Genomic DNA, 14070 nt, shown 5'->3' with positions numbered 1-14070 from the left:
CCCCCCCTCCCCTCCCCTCATAGTGGTGTCTAAATTGTGTGCTAGGCTTAGTCTTCATGTCTGGTGCACCAAAGATTCAGTGTGGATGTATGCCCGTAAGCTTTTCAAAAAATGGACAATGCAGACGGGAGCGCTTTGTTTGATCATATTTGTCGCCCTCATTTCAGTCAGTCTGTTCCCTTTCCCACTTCAGCTTATACACTCTTGATTTTCCCCTTTGCTGTCCATTTATCGGCGCCGCCTATCCGACTTTACCGCAATCCAGCGACCGGCATCCTGTCCCGCACCATCGTCACCACTGCCACAAGCAAACAAACCTTTTGTCTCTCACCCTTTCAGATTTATGTACGTGCCCAGTTCGAATACGACCCAGCCAAAGACGACCTCATCCCCTGTAAGGAGGCGGGCGTTCGCTTCCGGGTGGGCGATATCATTCAGATAATCTCCAAGGATGACCACAACTGGTGGCAGGGAAAACTGGAGAACACCAAGAACGGCACAGCAGGCCTCATCCCTTCACCCGAGCTACAGGAGTGGTGAGTGTGAAAGCTAAACTTTTCACCTGTACACTCTCAGATTTACATTTAATAAACTACAACCAACACAGTCCTGCCGTAAAACCTAAATTACATTCAAATGTATAAACACACACTCACCCTCACTCTACCCTTGTTCTTTTCAGGCGTGTGGCATGTATAGCAATGGAGAAGACCAAACAGGAACAGCAGGCCAGTTGTACCTGGTTTGGCAAGAAGAAGAAACAGTATAAAGACAAATACCTGGCTAAGCACAATGCAGGTACGGAGCAACCCGCCAGCTACAGGGGTTTTTTTTTCATAGCCAAGCACTGAACATCAAGACATTGACTCTGAATTTAGATTTCCCCACTTTGACACTTGTATACTTGCCGGGTATGTCAAAATGTACAAATACCACATTGAATTTGTCACACAGTATTTGGACTACATTTACACCCGTAAACAATCTGACCTTTTGTAACGCCCAGTATGTCTAACTGTCGCATGCCTGTAGCCTTTTCCCTACAACAGCCTTTTCCTACCACTGTCTCAATCTCGCCTCCTTTTTGGTGACTAACAAAGTGTTGCCTATAACAGCTTTCCATGTTGAAAACTTTTGTTACGGTGTTTTTCTTTTTTGGTCAAGTTGTCTTCCTATACTGTCTTTTTAATTAACCCTTCCGCTCCCACCCTCTGTCCATATTTCATGCTGTCTCTTACCCAATGACATGGCTGCATGTAAGTAACTCCACACAGCTGGCATCCAGCTTCTGTGTTATTCTTATTCTTCCTCCTCTCTCTGATTTCACACTCTGTCCTCTTCCTAATGTCCCCCTGACTTTTGAAAGACAGCTGCTTTGTTAGGGTTGTTGTGAGCTGCTCTGCTCTCATTAGCTGTGAAATTCTATTTGATACAATTGTTCAGCTTCTATCTAACACCGGCCCAAAGCATTTGACCTTTGTCAGATCTGCTTAGTGCACCTTAGAACCCACCATCTGTGTACATTATGGAATCTTTCAATTCATTTGCTTTTTTACATTCTGAATACAAATCTGACCAAGGAGCCCCCCCCGCTCCATTTAAGCCACAGAGACAATACATCACAATTACTGTACATCTCCTTGACACCTGCCATGTACCCAAACTGAGACAGTCTAACACAACAGCCCCGACATAAAATCACATTATGACGTTGACTTTTTGTCCAAACTGTTTTACAGAGACTGTGATTCCACTCAAGTCATTTCACTGTTGATTTTCCATGCCATTGAATTATTTTCTGTTACACTTATTTGTCCACCCTTTTGGATTTGTATCCACAGCCCCAAAAACATCTTAGTATACAACCCCACAGTTGAATCCACCATTCTGTAAAACACTTTCAACAAAAACATGACATACACCTAACTAAAATGTGTAGTCAAATTATTTTTCCATAACACACATTTGCTCACTTTGTACTGTCCCTATCAATTCCATCTAAACCCTGCACTTGACAAAATCAGCTACAGCTAATACTGCGCAAACCTAACATGCATCTCCTCTGTCCCGCAGTGTTCGACCAACTAGACCTGGTCACATACGAGGAAGTGGTCAAGGTGCCATCGTTCAAGAGGAAAACACTGGTTCTGCTTGGTAAATAAACACAATGAAAACAGTGTTTGTTTGTTTGTTTGTTTGTTTGTTTGTTTGTTTGTTTGTTTGTTTGTTTGTATGTATCTCAAGGGGGAGTACTGGTTGGAGGTCATTATTAAATCCAAGGGTTCGCTTCCTTTTTCCACCACCACCCTGAATGTTTAATGGACATGTTCCATAAAGACACAAAACATTACAATTGTTTACTTCTACTACCTTGAGGATACTGTGTGCATCTCCATGTTTGACTTTTATGACAATTCAGTGCAGACATTTTAATTTTTTTCCTGGACAATCAACATGAACATCACATGTAACAACTAAATGACACTGCTGAAACATGTCAATTGAATGCATTCTTACAACACCCAAGGACTGCAAATAGTTAGGAGTCCATTTGTAGTAACATACAACATCAAGGCTACAGAGTTAAATCCCCTAATGCAGAGTCATGTAATAAGTTAAGATTTGACAGCACAAGAAACACAGACTATTCCATCCTACCAGCAGACGACATTTTTGCCCAGAAGATTGAACACTCAAACACTCCCCTCGCAGAAACCAATATACTTTTAGATATCAGTGCACCGCTTGCTATTGTTTCCACTAAGGAAGCTACCGCACAGCTAACGCAGGATCTAAGCTGGTGAGACAGAATCCACCGCATCTTAGATCATCCAACTACTAAGCTGTAGCCGACATGTACTCGCCACATATTGAATGACTTGGCCTCACACCAGTGTCTGTCACCTAAGTGGACAGCTCCACTATCAACCACTTAATCCCGCATCAATGGCATCGAGTTTGACAGGAGTGTAAATAAATTAACTCGCACAGAGCAGTAATACAAGTCTAACTCCACCTCACTGCTGAGGAGCCTCCAACGCAAAGTACAGCATTATCAGCAGGATAGAGAGAGGGAGCCACTTTAAATCAAATGGGCAGCGTCAGGGAAGCTGCTTTGCAAACTACAACAAAACCACCCCAGGGAGAAAGCTAACCTAATCCAAATCTAATTGACAATGTACAAGAGATATGAAATTATAACAAATATATTACTGAAAAGCTTCCCAGTTTATTGAAAAAAGTGCCTACTTGTTCACAGATCACACATAAACCAAAAACTAAATACCCCACTATTCATAGAAAAGTGCTGAAACATCAACTTCGGTTTCATATACGATTTCTGCTTACATGTGGCCATGGGCAATCTGGATTCAGGGTGTTTATCCGCAATAACATTATTGCTTTGCACACTACACAAAGGTCAAGTGCGAGGTGTTGGCTGCTGACTGACAAATGCATCACCTGGGCGTGGCTTTGCAGCAGTTAAAAGGGGTTCAATTATATTACAGAAGGGGGGCTGATACAGACCTCTTGCTTAAAGACTGCTACAATCATTTACCTATTCATTTGACAGACGTTATTGAGCATCAGAAGAACAGCCGTGAGCTACTTTAGCGGCAGTTGAAAAACGCCACTGTTTCTATTACTGTATTCACCCACAAAGTGTCTTTAATCTGTTTTCATTCAGGTGCACACGGAGTTGGTAGGAGGCACATCAAGAACACGCTCATTACCAAACATCCTGACCGGTTCGCCTACCCCATCCCTCGTAAGGAGACGCTCACACTCTAACATTGCAACGCATCGTATGTACACGCTCACACATCATCTGCTCGAGCAGTTTGAAGCTCCTGCGGTTTTCAGACAGAAAACATAAGCAACATGTCTGTGCTGCTCTGTCTTTAATAAACTTCCACCTGCTGGATTATGTCATAATTAATAAAGAAGCTAGATTTCAAATATCTATTATAGATGCAACATGTTTAACCCTTTGTTCCACCTTTGCAGTCTTTTATTTTCTATGATTTTCCTAAGTGTCCATCCATCTTTGTCCCTGCTCAGACACGACCCGTCCTCCTAAGAAGGACGAGGAGAACGGAAAGAACTACTACTTCGTGTCTCACGAACAGATGATGCAGGACATCAGCAACAACGACTACCTGGAGTACGGCAGCCACGAGGATGCTATGTATGGAACCAGGCTGGAGACTATCAGGCAGATCCACACACAGGGCATGATCTCTATCCTGGATGTGGAACCGCAGGTAACAGAAGACTTGATTGACAGTTCTTAATAAAGCAACAGTCGCTTCTTCTGACTAGTTTGATCCTCATCACAAATGCCACTGATGTCTGAATTCGACACCATCATGTCATCGGAAAGGCCACGGCAGCAGCGCAAGGATAACACACAGGGATGTTTGGCATATAAAGCCAGAATAGTAAACGGTCAAATAGGGAGCATTTCTTATTTCTTGGAAATAAAATCAATTTCACAATCACTAACTGAAGTACTTTTGGTGGAAAAATGATAACATTAACATCAAACCCCCACCTCTCTCTCTCTCTCTCTCTCTCTCTCTCTCTCACTCACTCAGGCACTAAAGATACTCAGGACAGCCGAGTTTGCTCCCTACGTCGTCTTCATCGCTGCTCCCACCATCACCCCCGGCATGACTGAGGTACAGTTGTTAAAGCTTCGTCTCCCGCTGATGTTCAAGTTTACTTTATTTGCACGATACTACTTACTAAGTCTCATTCGGGCTACACTTAAGGCGCAGTCACACTGGCGTTTCAGTCTGAATTCAGAGGCACTTCACCTCAATGTTCAATAAAATTTTCCAAACTTGCACTGTAACAAAGACTGAAAGGAATAGGCCAGAGTGAAAGCCACCTTCATTTGTGTTTGTCACCCTTTTTGCTTTGCTCACTGTTTCTCTCCCTGCACGTGCCCTGTTTGCTTTAAGTGTATTTGTACTTTCTTTGGCATGCCTGTTTTCATTTGCACTCGAGGTTCCAAAGTGGTGCAGGAAACTTCCTGTAAGTACTGACCAAAGAGTTCAGCTTGTGTTTGGAAGAGATTGTAGAGAGGCATGTCTGGCCTGTATTTGCATGGTACAAGTAGTATCAGTGGTAGTAGGAGTTATTGTTGTCGTCGTCTAGCTTTGTCCACTCTTGTCTCTCTTTATTTCCTCTAATCCCACTAGTAATCCTATCCATTTTGTGCTTTCTCAGCGGTGCAACATTGTCTCCTTTGGCCTGACCCTACCCCTCTTTTTCCCTTTTCCTCTCCTTCATCCATACCAGACAGTTTAGGGAAAATGTCTATTCTGCACCTTTGAAATTTACATTGAATAAACTTAAACTCTGCATTGACTGTCTACATAGTATTAAACAAGAAAAACTACTTTTCTGAAAACACTTCAGTTCACTTATTCTTGACGGTCTGGTCAAAGTAGTGCCGGTAGAATTGATATTATTTGTTACATTACAGCTACACGTAATTACGTGACAAACCTGCACTGTAACTACTTGAGCTAATGTTAACTAACTTGTCACTCGAAATTGTTTCAAACCTCAAAATGACAAAGTAGTAATAGTAGTAGTAGTAGTAAGGCCAATCTATGAAATCGGTTTCAGTTAGCTAAAGCTGACTAAAATGCCACTCGCTGAACTCTCTCTCTCTTTTCTCAATCACCCTCCTCAGGACGACTCTCTTCAGCGGCTTCAGAAGGAATCCGAGATGCTGCAGAGGACCTACGCTCACTACTTTGACCAGACCGTCATCAACAACGAAATCGACGACACCATCCGCCTGCTGGAGGAAGCCGTGGACCTGGTGTCCACCGCTTCTCAGTGGGTCCCCGTCTCCTGGGTCTACTGACGCACGGCCTCCGACGACCCGTCTCCGATCCCACCCGGATGCTAAACTTCAGCGGAATCCCCTCCGGTCACGTCTCTCTCATCGCAATCGTACATTTCTGTAGATAAACTGTTGTTGAAAAATAGGGAAAATGAAGAAACTGATAACTCTGACGCCTCGCCGCAGAGACTTCGTCCCACCCCGGCCCCTTTTTCTCAACAGCCTAAAAGGCGTATTGTCGTGTACATATATACATATATATATATAAATGAAAAAAACTAAGTGAATAAGGTTCTGTCCTCATGTAGTCAAAGGGTGGGGAGCGGAGGGGCAGCGCAGTAGATATTTTGTACTTTTCTTTTGTAATCAACGGATGGGTGTTAATATCGGAGGCGATAGCGAGCATGACCGTAAAGCAGTCTTATGTGGGTGCCTGTGTGTGTGTGTGTGTGTTGACCTTTTAAGGCACTTCTCGTGGTACTCTGTGTCCTCCTCTCCGATCCCCCCCCACCCGGATTTCCTCGGCCACTGTGACAAACGAGCCGAACTCTGAAGCACATTAGAAGCTGCTATAGTGGCAACAAGTAACTCCCTCAGCTCCAAATGCAAGTTTGAGTGAAGCAAAAAGCACAGGAAACTTGGCAGTTTCTCTCCCCCCCCCCCCCCCCCACGCGCTAACTCCCCCAGCCCTTTTATTTATTTCACCGGCCCTCTGTGCCTGTTGTTCCCCGCTTCCCTAACCCGACGATCTTTGTTTACATCTCGGTTTGCACAAAACGGACAATGAAGAAGACGTGTACCGCGTTTCGTCACCCTGCAGTTTTCATTTCGTCCCGCCTACTCTCTGTGGCCGTCTTAACCCCTCTCCCTCCTCACACACTAAGCAGGCGGCTGATAGATTTGGAATTTGGCCACGATTGGCTGCAAAAAAGCACCGACGCCGGTGAAAAAAATGGCTCCCGAACTGGAATACAAAAAAAAAAAAAGACTAACAAGAAAGAAGAAAAACAAACTGCCTTATCAGAGCCTCGGGAGGAAGCCGGTAACACCTATGCACGCCCCTGGTTACTGCCACGACAACAGATTTCTTCTGGCCTCACACTCGACGAGCCTCTCTTGTTAAAACTAAAATGTTCATAGGAGTGTGTGTGTGTGTGGGGAAGGGGAGGGCCTTCTTGTAGGTGGGACGAATCCAATCCTAGAGCCACCGTTTTGGAATTGTTAACTGTTGTCTTTAAAAAATATAAGGAGTATTCTTGTTTTGAGGGAGAGAAAATAACTAAATTTTGTGTGTAAATGTTTCAATGGTGCGTACGTCATGAGTGAACTACCAAGAGCCAGTGTATATTAACCCTGAAAAGAAGCTCGGTATGTGACATAACCTCTTTGCGCTTTACTGGAAGCGGCGTGACGGTTGAAGGCTCGAAAAGAAGAAGAAAAAGAATTTAAAAAAAAACAAAAAAAAACAAAACAAAAAACTTTAAACCGTGTGCTGCTGTCGCCGTTGTGCCGCTTCAAGTAAAGTGTTTTCATTTCAAGTCCTGTGTAAATTACCTCTGCAAATGACAAAAGCAGCTCTTCTGTATGAAATGTCGTTCTTTTTTTGTTATTTCATTTTTCAAAAAAAAATATATTTCCTTTTACGTGTTTAAAGTAAACTGCCTTGTCTTCCTTTTGATGTGAGACGTGTGAGTGTGGCTGTAATGACTTTTTACAACAGGGGGTTTTAATACACCGCAGACATGTTTTTGAAAGTACTGTTTGCAAAACAAACAGTTTCTGGACATTGTAACGAGTCGGATTTCTCAATGATCCCTTTTTAATGAGACGCTCCGCAGACGCAGCTATGTAAATCTACACCCTGTTCAATGTCATGCCCTCAAGGAAAGCATAATGAAGGTCTATACAAAATCGCATTCTCCTCATAAATAACACAGAATCGCATTGTTTACTGTTTTCATAATTCCACTTTCTACACCGGCCCATTCTTTGAAAACTCATTGATATCCTCTTGCGCGAATAAAGCTCGTTCCGACAGCTGCCGGGCCCCGGTCAAGTAACGCGGGAAAACCTAAAAAACCCATTTCTTTCACAGTGTTCAAGGAGAGATGAGTGTCTGGTCATTAAAAGAGGATTGAAAAGCCTCGGCAGGATCTGTTCAGGGTTAACTTGTCGAATCCGAGGCCCGTGCTGCCGATTTGCCCTTCGGATTGATTACTGATAAGTATTTGCACATACGCGACTTCGTTAAAAAGGTTGCATGATTGTGTGGCTAGGCGATTCAGTTGTTTGGCCCTTAAAATTGATTCCACTCTCACTTGCGCCAGCAAAAACTACAGTAGTCTTCGTCATAACTAGAAATTGTATGCTTCAGTTGATTTCCAAAGTTAACCACTACTGGCGTACGCCAAATTAATCTTTAAACAGCACTAAGAAGTCAAAGGTCTTGGAATAAATGTTGAGCGACCTTTCAAAAAACCTCACAAATGTCAGACGAGGACTACAAATTGTTTTTAAAAACACACTCTGGTTGCCCTAAAGGCAAAAACGTGAAGAACACCAGACTCCACACCAATACCCAGAATACCCAATATCAAAGCAGCGCATCAAGCGGAACCTGCAAGACGTGAGGTGTTTTGGTCTCTAGTTCAAACAGGACATGACGATCAGTGAAGCGAAAACAACTCGACTACTCCAAGACCCTACTAGCTGCTGTAAAGGAAATTAATAAAACATTAAAGGTTCAGTTCAGCCAAATTACAACTACAATCGTTGCCTCGCACTCGTCAAGTTGCAGGAAATATGGTCAAAACCTCTTCCTCTGTTCCTGAGTTACAGGGTTGAATGATGGCCAGAAGTGTTTTTGCAGAACTAAGCGATGCGTCCTTTGACCTTTTGGATACGACACGTATTTTGTGAGGTCACTGAAATACACACTTCATCTTTTTGTCCAACTTGATGTGCAAAATAGGGACGAATTCCCTCAAGGCATCACTGAAACATTGCATTCACAAGAACGGGACAGCAATTCGCAAACATAGTTCATACTGCCGAGGCATAAAAACACTAACTGATTGTACGATGCAATACAGCTCAATGGCAGCACGCAATGCATCCTCTAAATTGATCACACAGTTGAACTCGCAACTCCCTGAATAAAAACTGAATATTACAAAGGAAAGATTTATTGCACACTTTTTGCTTTATTCAACATTAATGTGTAGTTAGAATATCGGTGTTTCTTTTTGTTTAAACTGAGGGTTAATACGTTTGACTTGAAACCTTGAGAAAATTTTGACCCTTGGATTGACACCATCACTTTTTAAAGAAAAAACACAGTGATCTATTTAAAATGGCCTATTTTTCCGGATTCCCGAAGAGCTGACGTTTCTGGAGATAATAGGTCTTCCCCTGACTGCGTCGGCCTGCTGTCCTCGTGTCCGAGGTCGATCCCATCAGTCTCGCGAGACGCAGAGAGCTGATAGGTCACGTTTTACCTCGGGAGACGGACGGGCCTGATGGAGTAACTTGGCGCCAAAAAGAGCGGGGAGTTTGCCGGCTCATCTCGGGGGCTTCGCTTATGAATTGGTTGTTTTGAGCTGAGGAAGCAGAAAATCCTGTGACACGATGAGAGGTCAGCCGATGCTTGTCTTGGTTATAATACCTGGTGTAAATAGAAGCTGGAATCTGTCGGTTGTTTGTCAGAGGTTTTATTTTCACTACCTTGCCAACACGTCACACAGAATTTCTGTGATTTTGAGATTGATTTTTGTAAAGTACTGGGCTTCTGGCTGAGGGCGAAATGGTAAATCTGATCTAAAAAGAATACAGAACAGTTGAAACGCGGTATAATGTACTTTTACATGGGTTGCAGCTGCAGGTTCAGAAAGATTCTGCAATAGAACGGAGATAAATATAAATTGGTCCCAAACAAGCTTTTCAACAGACCTTTTATGTCCTTGACACTGAGCTTTGAATTTAAAAACAAGCTAACACAAATCAACACTGCAGAAGAGTCTCGTCTGTCAGACACTGATGTCTCAAAATGCCACATTGTGCTCTCTCTCTCTCTCTCTCTCTCTCTCTCTCTCTCTCTCTCTCTCTCTCTCTCTCTCTCCATTTCAACTGAAGGCGTCCTCATAAACTGCCTATAAAGACAAAACTGAAACAAAAAGGAGAAGTTTCTGTGTTTTCACTCCAGGCTTTTCTCTCCACTGGAGCTTCTTTAAGTTCCACGTGAAAAGGTGCGAAAAGCCCTGACGACGAACGAAGCCCTTCAGAGACACTGACAAATACAGCAGAGGATAATGGCAAAAACTTTGATGAAAAGCATCTACGTCCTTCAGAAGTCTGAATGTTATTCATTGCACTTATGTCCCGAAATGATCTTTGTATAATCTTCACGTGTTTCTTTAAAAAGAGACGCATATTTTCTGCTGTATTTGTTACTATAGAAACAGATTCTCTTACAAGGAGAAACATCTGGCCTTGTCGGATAACTTGTCTCCGAAGGCGGCCTTTCTTTTATGCCTTTTCCACTCTGCTCCTTTAAACCTGAAGAAACTAAACTGAAGAATTGCAATTAAACACTAATGGCTACAAGCCTCTGTCAAAAATGTGTTCACTGGGTCACGCAAACCCAACTAAATCTGAAAGCAATTTAATAAGTTATTCAAGTTGCAGACCTGAATTGAAGCAGCTTTACCATCATCAAAGACAGCTATTATGTGCAAAACACCTGCTGCAGGCAATAAACCACACTTTAAAACATTAAAAAAAAAATCATGCTTCAAAGTTTCATGTGGTAATTTTTGTTTTCAAGATGTTCAAGAGTTATTTCTTACTCAGGTTTGATTGGTTTATAAAAAAAAACTCCACAGATGAGATTTTGTTTCCTACTTGATTAGTTAATATTCCTATAGACTGAACACCATCAAGACAGAAATCATTATTATGTAGATCGGGGTTTTAGAGCAAGCAGTTCAGAGACAGACAGACATATCTGAATAACTACAAACCAGATAAAGTCTGAAGTCTGCCTGTACAAAGTCTCTGTAGAGGAGGTTGTTAATGTTGCCGTGTTTGTACCGATTTTATAAAATGCATCTCACATTAACAGGGGTCTATCCTGCCCTCTGAAACCAATCTGCAAGACTTTGCTTTGCATAGACAAACAGCACTCCCCGTCTGACAGGGCACCACTCTGATTCAAAACACCTCAAATTAGGCCTGTGAGACTGAGCAGAGGGGATTTTCCCCCTTTTCCAACTTATTTTCAACCTAAGCTCCTCCCTGTGTGCTGAGTATTATGGGTCATTACAAATAGGCACATGCTGTTCCTGTATATAACACATAGATGACTGATGTTCATACAGACACAGATACACACACACACACACACACACACAGCAAGGTAAAGGCCACCACATCAAGACCTGATCAGGGCCCCAGGGTGGATCAAGCCAGCTACAGACAGACGACGACAGATTGGACGTTGGCTGCTCTTGCTTTTAAAAATGAGACTTCATTTATATTTTCCACATATCAAAATACTTAATTGAAAATCACTAAATTTATTGTTAACTGAAATTAAATACTTTGAATTACCGTGGGACGAGGGGACTGGAATAACTAACTTCAACGTTACACATTAACAGTAATATTTAGAATGCTGTACGTGATAATGAAATAACTACTTTTGCAACAATCCAAATAATAATATCCATTTGACATATAATTTACTGTCAGGTGAACCATAATACACACTGTAACCACCCTTACGTATTTACACAACACCATAATTTCTGCATGTAAAAGTTGAAATGCATCCATATATTGGCTATGTCATATTTACAATCAGAGTAAGGATTATTGCCAAGTAAGGTTTCCACATATGAGGAATTTGCTTTGGGGTTTTGGTGACTGACAATAAACGCAGTAAGTACAAGATAAAGCAAAGCACTGCACATCAGGAAGCATCAATCGAAAAAAATTACAATAAAATATGAAAAATATTCTAAAAATATAACAAGGAGATTTAAAGCCCAATTTTGTAATAAGACAAATGATGTGTGAGTGAGGCCTACTGTTGGAATATTACACTGCATGCCCCGGAGTTGTTATGCTTTTATTGTGAAAATACTGACCGGACGTGTTTTATAGTGTATTTGGGGAGGGTCGGTGCCCCAAGTCTAGTCTATAAAAAAAGATGATAATCTGGAAAACAGGCTCAGAATCACTGGGGCGGCAGTGCGTGGCGTCATGTCGTGTTGTCGGTGTAGAGAGGGTGAGCGCGCGGCGCAGAGCAGCATCCTCTACAGCATCCTGAACAGAGGCTCTCCGTGTCAGCGAACACAGCCCCGCACCGCTGCTGCTCAGCTTTGTGCCTGCGCGTCCAACAGGAGGCTGGTGGCCATCCGGGCCCCGCAGTTAGTTTTCAGAGCGGCCTCCGAGGTGCTCGTGAAAACTTTCAGGTTTGTGAAAAATGTTCCGTGTTTTCAGGATTTGCCCGCGGAGGACCAGCTGCGGCTCGTGCGTAAAAGCTGGGCGCCGCTGCTGGTTTTGGGCATGGTGCAGGACTCCGTGGACTTTGACACGGTGGAGACGCAGCAGCCCAGTCTGTTACACAGGATTTTAACGCACAGCAAAGAGCGACAGCAGAGCACTCAGACCGAGATTCAGGACCCCGGGGTGCCCGTGGGTGACGTGGAGGGGATCAAAATGTTTCTGGTCAAGTGCAGAGGACTGGGAATCAGCGTTAAAGAGTACGCGTTTCTGAAGGGAGCCATACTCTTCACCCCGGGTAAGAGACTCATATACTTAGCTGTTAGTGTTGGACACACGACGCAGTTAAAAGCTTCTCATTCTCAAGTTAAACACAGTCTGACTCTTGACTTACTGCATTAGTTTTTCCTGTATGTGCGCGGCTTCAGTTTCACTGTAATATGACGCTTTACTTTAGTGTTCCTTTTTAAAAGCCACACTGCCCACCTGGATTTCTTATTTATCGCATCTGTTATCAGAGTATTCTGGTCTTCTGCGCGGTGTATTATTAGTGCCACGGGTGCTCAGCTCCGAGGCACTCCTCTACACCTAGAATAGCTGAGAGGAGTATAATAAGGCATAAAAATGGCAAAAAACGTCATAGTATAGTCAGGCACAAAACGTCACAGTATAGTAAGGCAAGAAAATGCCAAAAAAAGTCATATTATAGTAGAGCATAAAAATGTCAAAAAACGTCATAGTATAATAAGGCATAAAAATGGCAAAAAACGTCATAGTATAGTCAGGCACAAAAGTCACAAAATAACGTCATAGTATAACACGGCATAAAAACGGCATAAAACGTCATAGTATAAAAGTCATAGTATAGTCAGGCACAAAACGTCACAGTATAGTAAGGCAAACAAATGCCAAAAAAAGTCATATTATAGTAGAGCATAAAAATGTCAAAAAACGTCATATTCTAGTAGAGCATAAAAATGCCAAAAAACGTCATAGCATTTCATAAAACGTCATAGTATAATAAGGCATAAAAATGGCAAAAAACATCATAGTATAGTCAGGCACAAAACGTCACAGTATAATAAGGCATACAAATGGCATAAAAGTCATATTATAGTAAGCAAACAAATGCCAAAAAAAGTCATATTATAGTAGAGCATAAAAATGTCAAAAAACGTCATAGTATTGTATGGCATAAAAATGGCAAAAAACGTCATAGTATAATAAGGCATAAAAATGGCAAAAAACGTCACAGTATAATAAGGCATAAAAATGGCACAAAACGTCACAGTATAGTAAGGCAAACAAATGCCAAAAAAAGTCATATTATAGTAGAGCATAAAAATGGCAAAAAACATCATAGTATAGTATGGCATAAAATTTCAAAAAACATCATAGTATACTAAGGCATAAAAATGACAAAAAAAGTCATATTCTAGTAGAGCATAAAAATGTCAAAAAACGTCATGGGATTTATTCTCAGAGGACTCAGGGGTCCCTCTGTCCTTTCTTTACTTTTCTTTTTTGATTTGCTGATCATTTTGGCTGTGTTACAGCTGAAGGTATGGATTTCTGCAAGAAAGTGTCTTTTTTTTACATATTTTTAAAATCTAATGTCAGTTACTGTTACAGGTCTATTATACACTGGTAACACATTTTGTACCCTCTGGGGTTCCTCGCGTCCAAAAAAGGACACACAAAGA

The 14070-nt window shown here is 42.1% G+C and overlaps 2 protein-coding genes and 1 long non-coding RNA gene across 10 annotated transcripts in view; 2 read left to right on the top strand and 1 right to left on the bottom strand.

Moving 5' to 3' along the window:
- The window catches only part of LOC111646195 (peripheral plasma membrane protein CASK-like), a 38333-nt gene extending 30812 nt beyond the window's left edge, over positions 1 to 7521 (top strand). For 4 of the 6 annotated variants that reach the window (XM_023395628.2, XM_023395635.2, XM_023395630.2 and 1 more), the window contains 7 exons: positions 340 to 536; positions 683 to 798; positions 2074 to 2154; positions 3689 to 3769; positions 4063 to 4265; positions 4599 to 4682; positions 5708 to 7521. In XM_023395628.2, coding sequence (XP_023251396.1) covers positions 340 to 536; positions 683 to 798; positions 2074 to 2154; positions 3689 to 3769; positions 4063 to 4265; positions 4599 to 4682; positions 5708 to 5884 — 939 coding nt within the window. In that variant the 3' untranslated portion in view covers positions 5885 to 7521. The remainder of the gene's footprint in view (positions 1 to 339; positions 537 to 682; positions 799 to 2073; positions 2155 to 3688; positions 3770 to 4062; positions 4266 to 4598; positions 4683 to 5707) is intronic. The other 2 variants (XM_023395634.2, XM_087170884.1) reach the window with 1 other exon arrangement.
- LOC111646199 (uncharacterized) overlaps positions 1 to 14070 on the bottom strand; it is a 22162-nt gene that overhangs the window by 2934 nt on the left and 5158 nt on the right. The window lies entirely within an intron of this gene.
- LOC111646198 (nuclear receptor subfamily 0 group B member 1-like) overlaps positions 12081 to 14070 on the top strand; it is a 2850-nt gene continuing 860 nt past the window's right edge. Inside the window, exon 1 of the mRNA XM_023395638.2 lies at positions 12081 to 12665. Within this exon, the coding sequence (XP_023251406.1) occupies positions 12125 to 12665 (541 nt within the window). The 5' untranslated portion in view covers positions 12081 to 12124. The remainder of the gene's footprint in view (positions 12666 to 14070) is intronic.

The sequence above is a fragment of the Seriola lalandi genome, unplaced genomic scaffold, assembly GCF_002814215.2.
Source record: "Seriola lalandi dorsalis isolate HSWRI2012SDOR001 ecotype SW California unplaced genomic scaffold, Sedor1 jcf7180002054966, whole genome shotgun sequence".
In the NCBI taxonomy this organism is placed as follows: Eukaryota; Metazoa; Chordata; class Actinopteri; order Carangiformes; family Carangidae; genus Seriola; species Seriola lalandi.
This window is presented reverse-complemented; position numbering and strand designations above follow the sequence as displayed.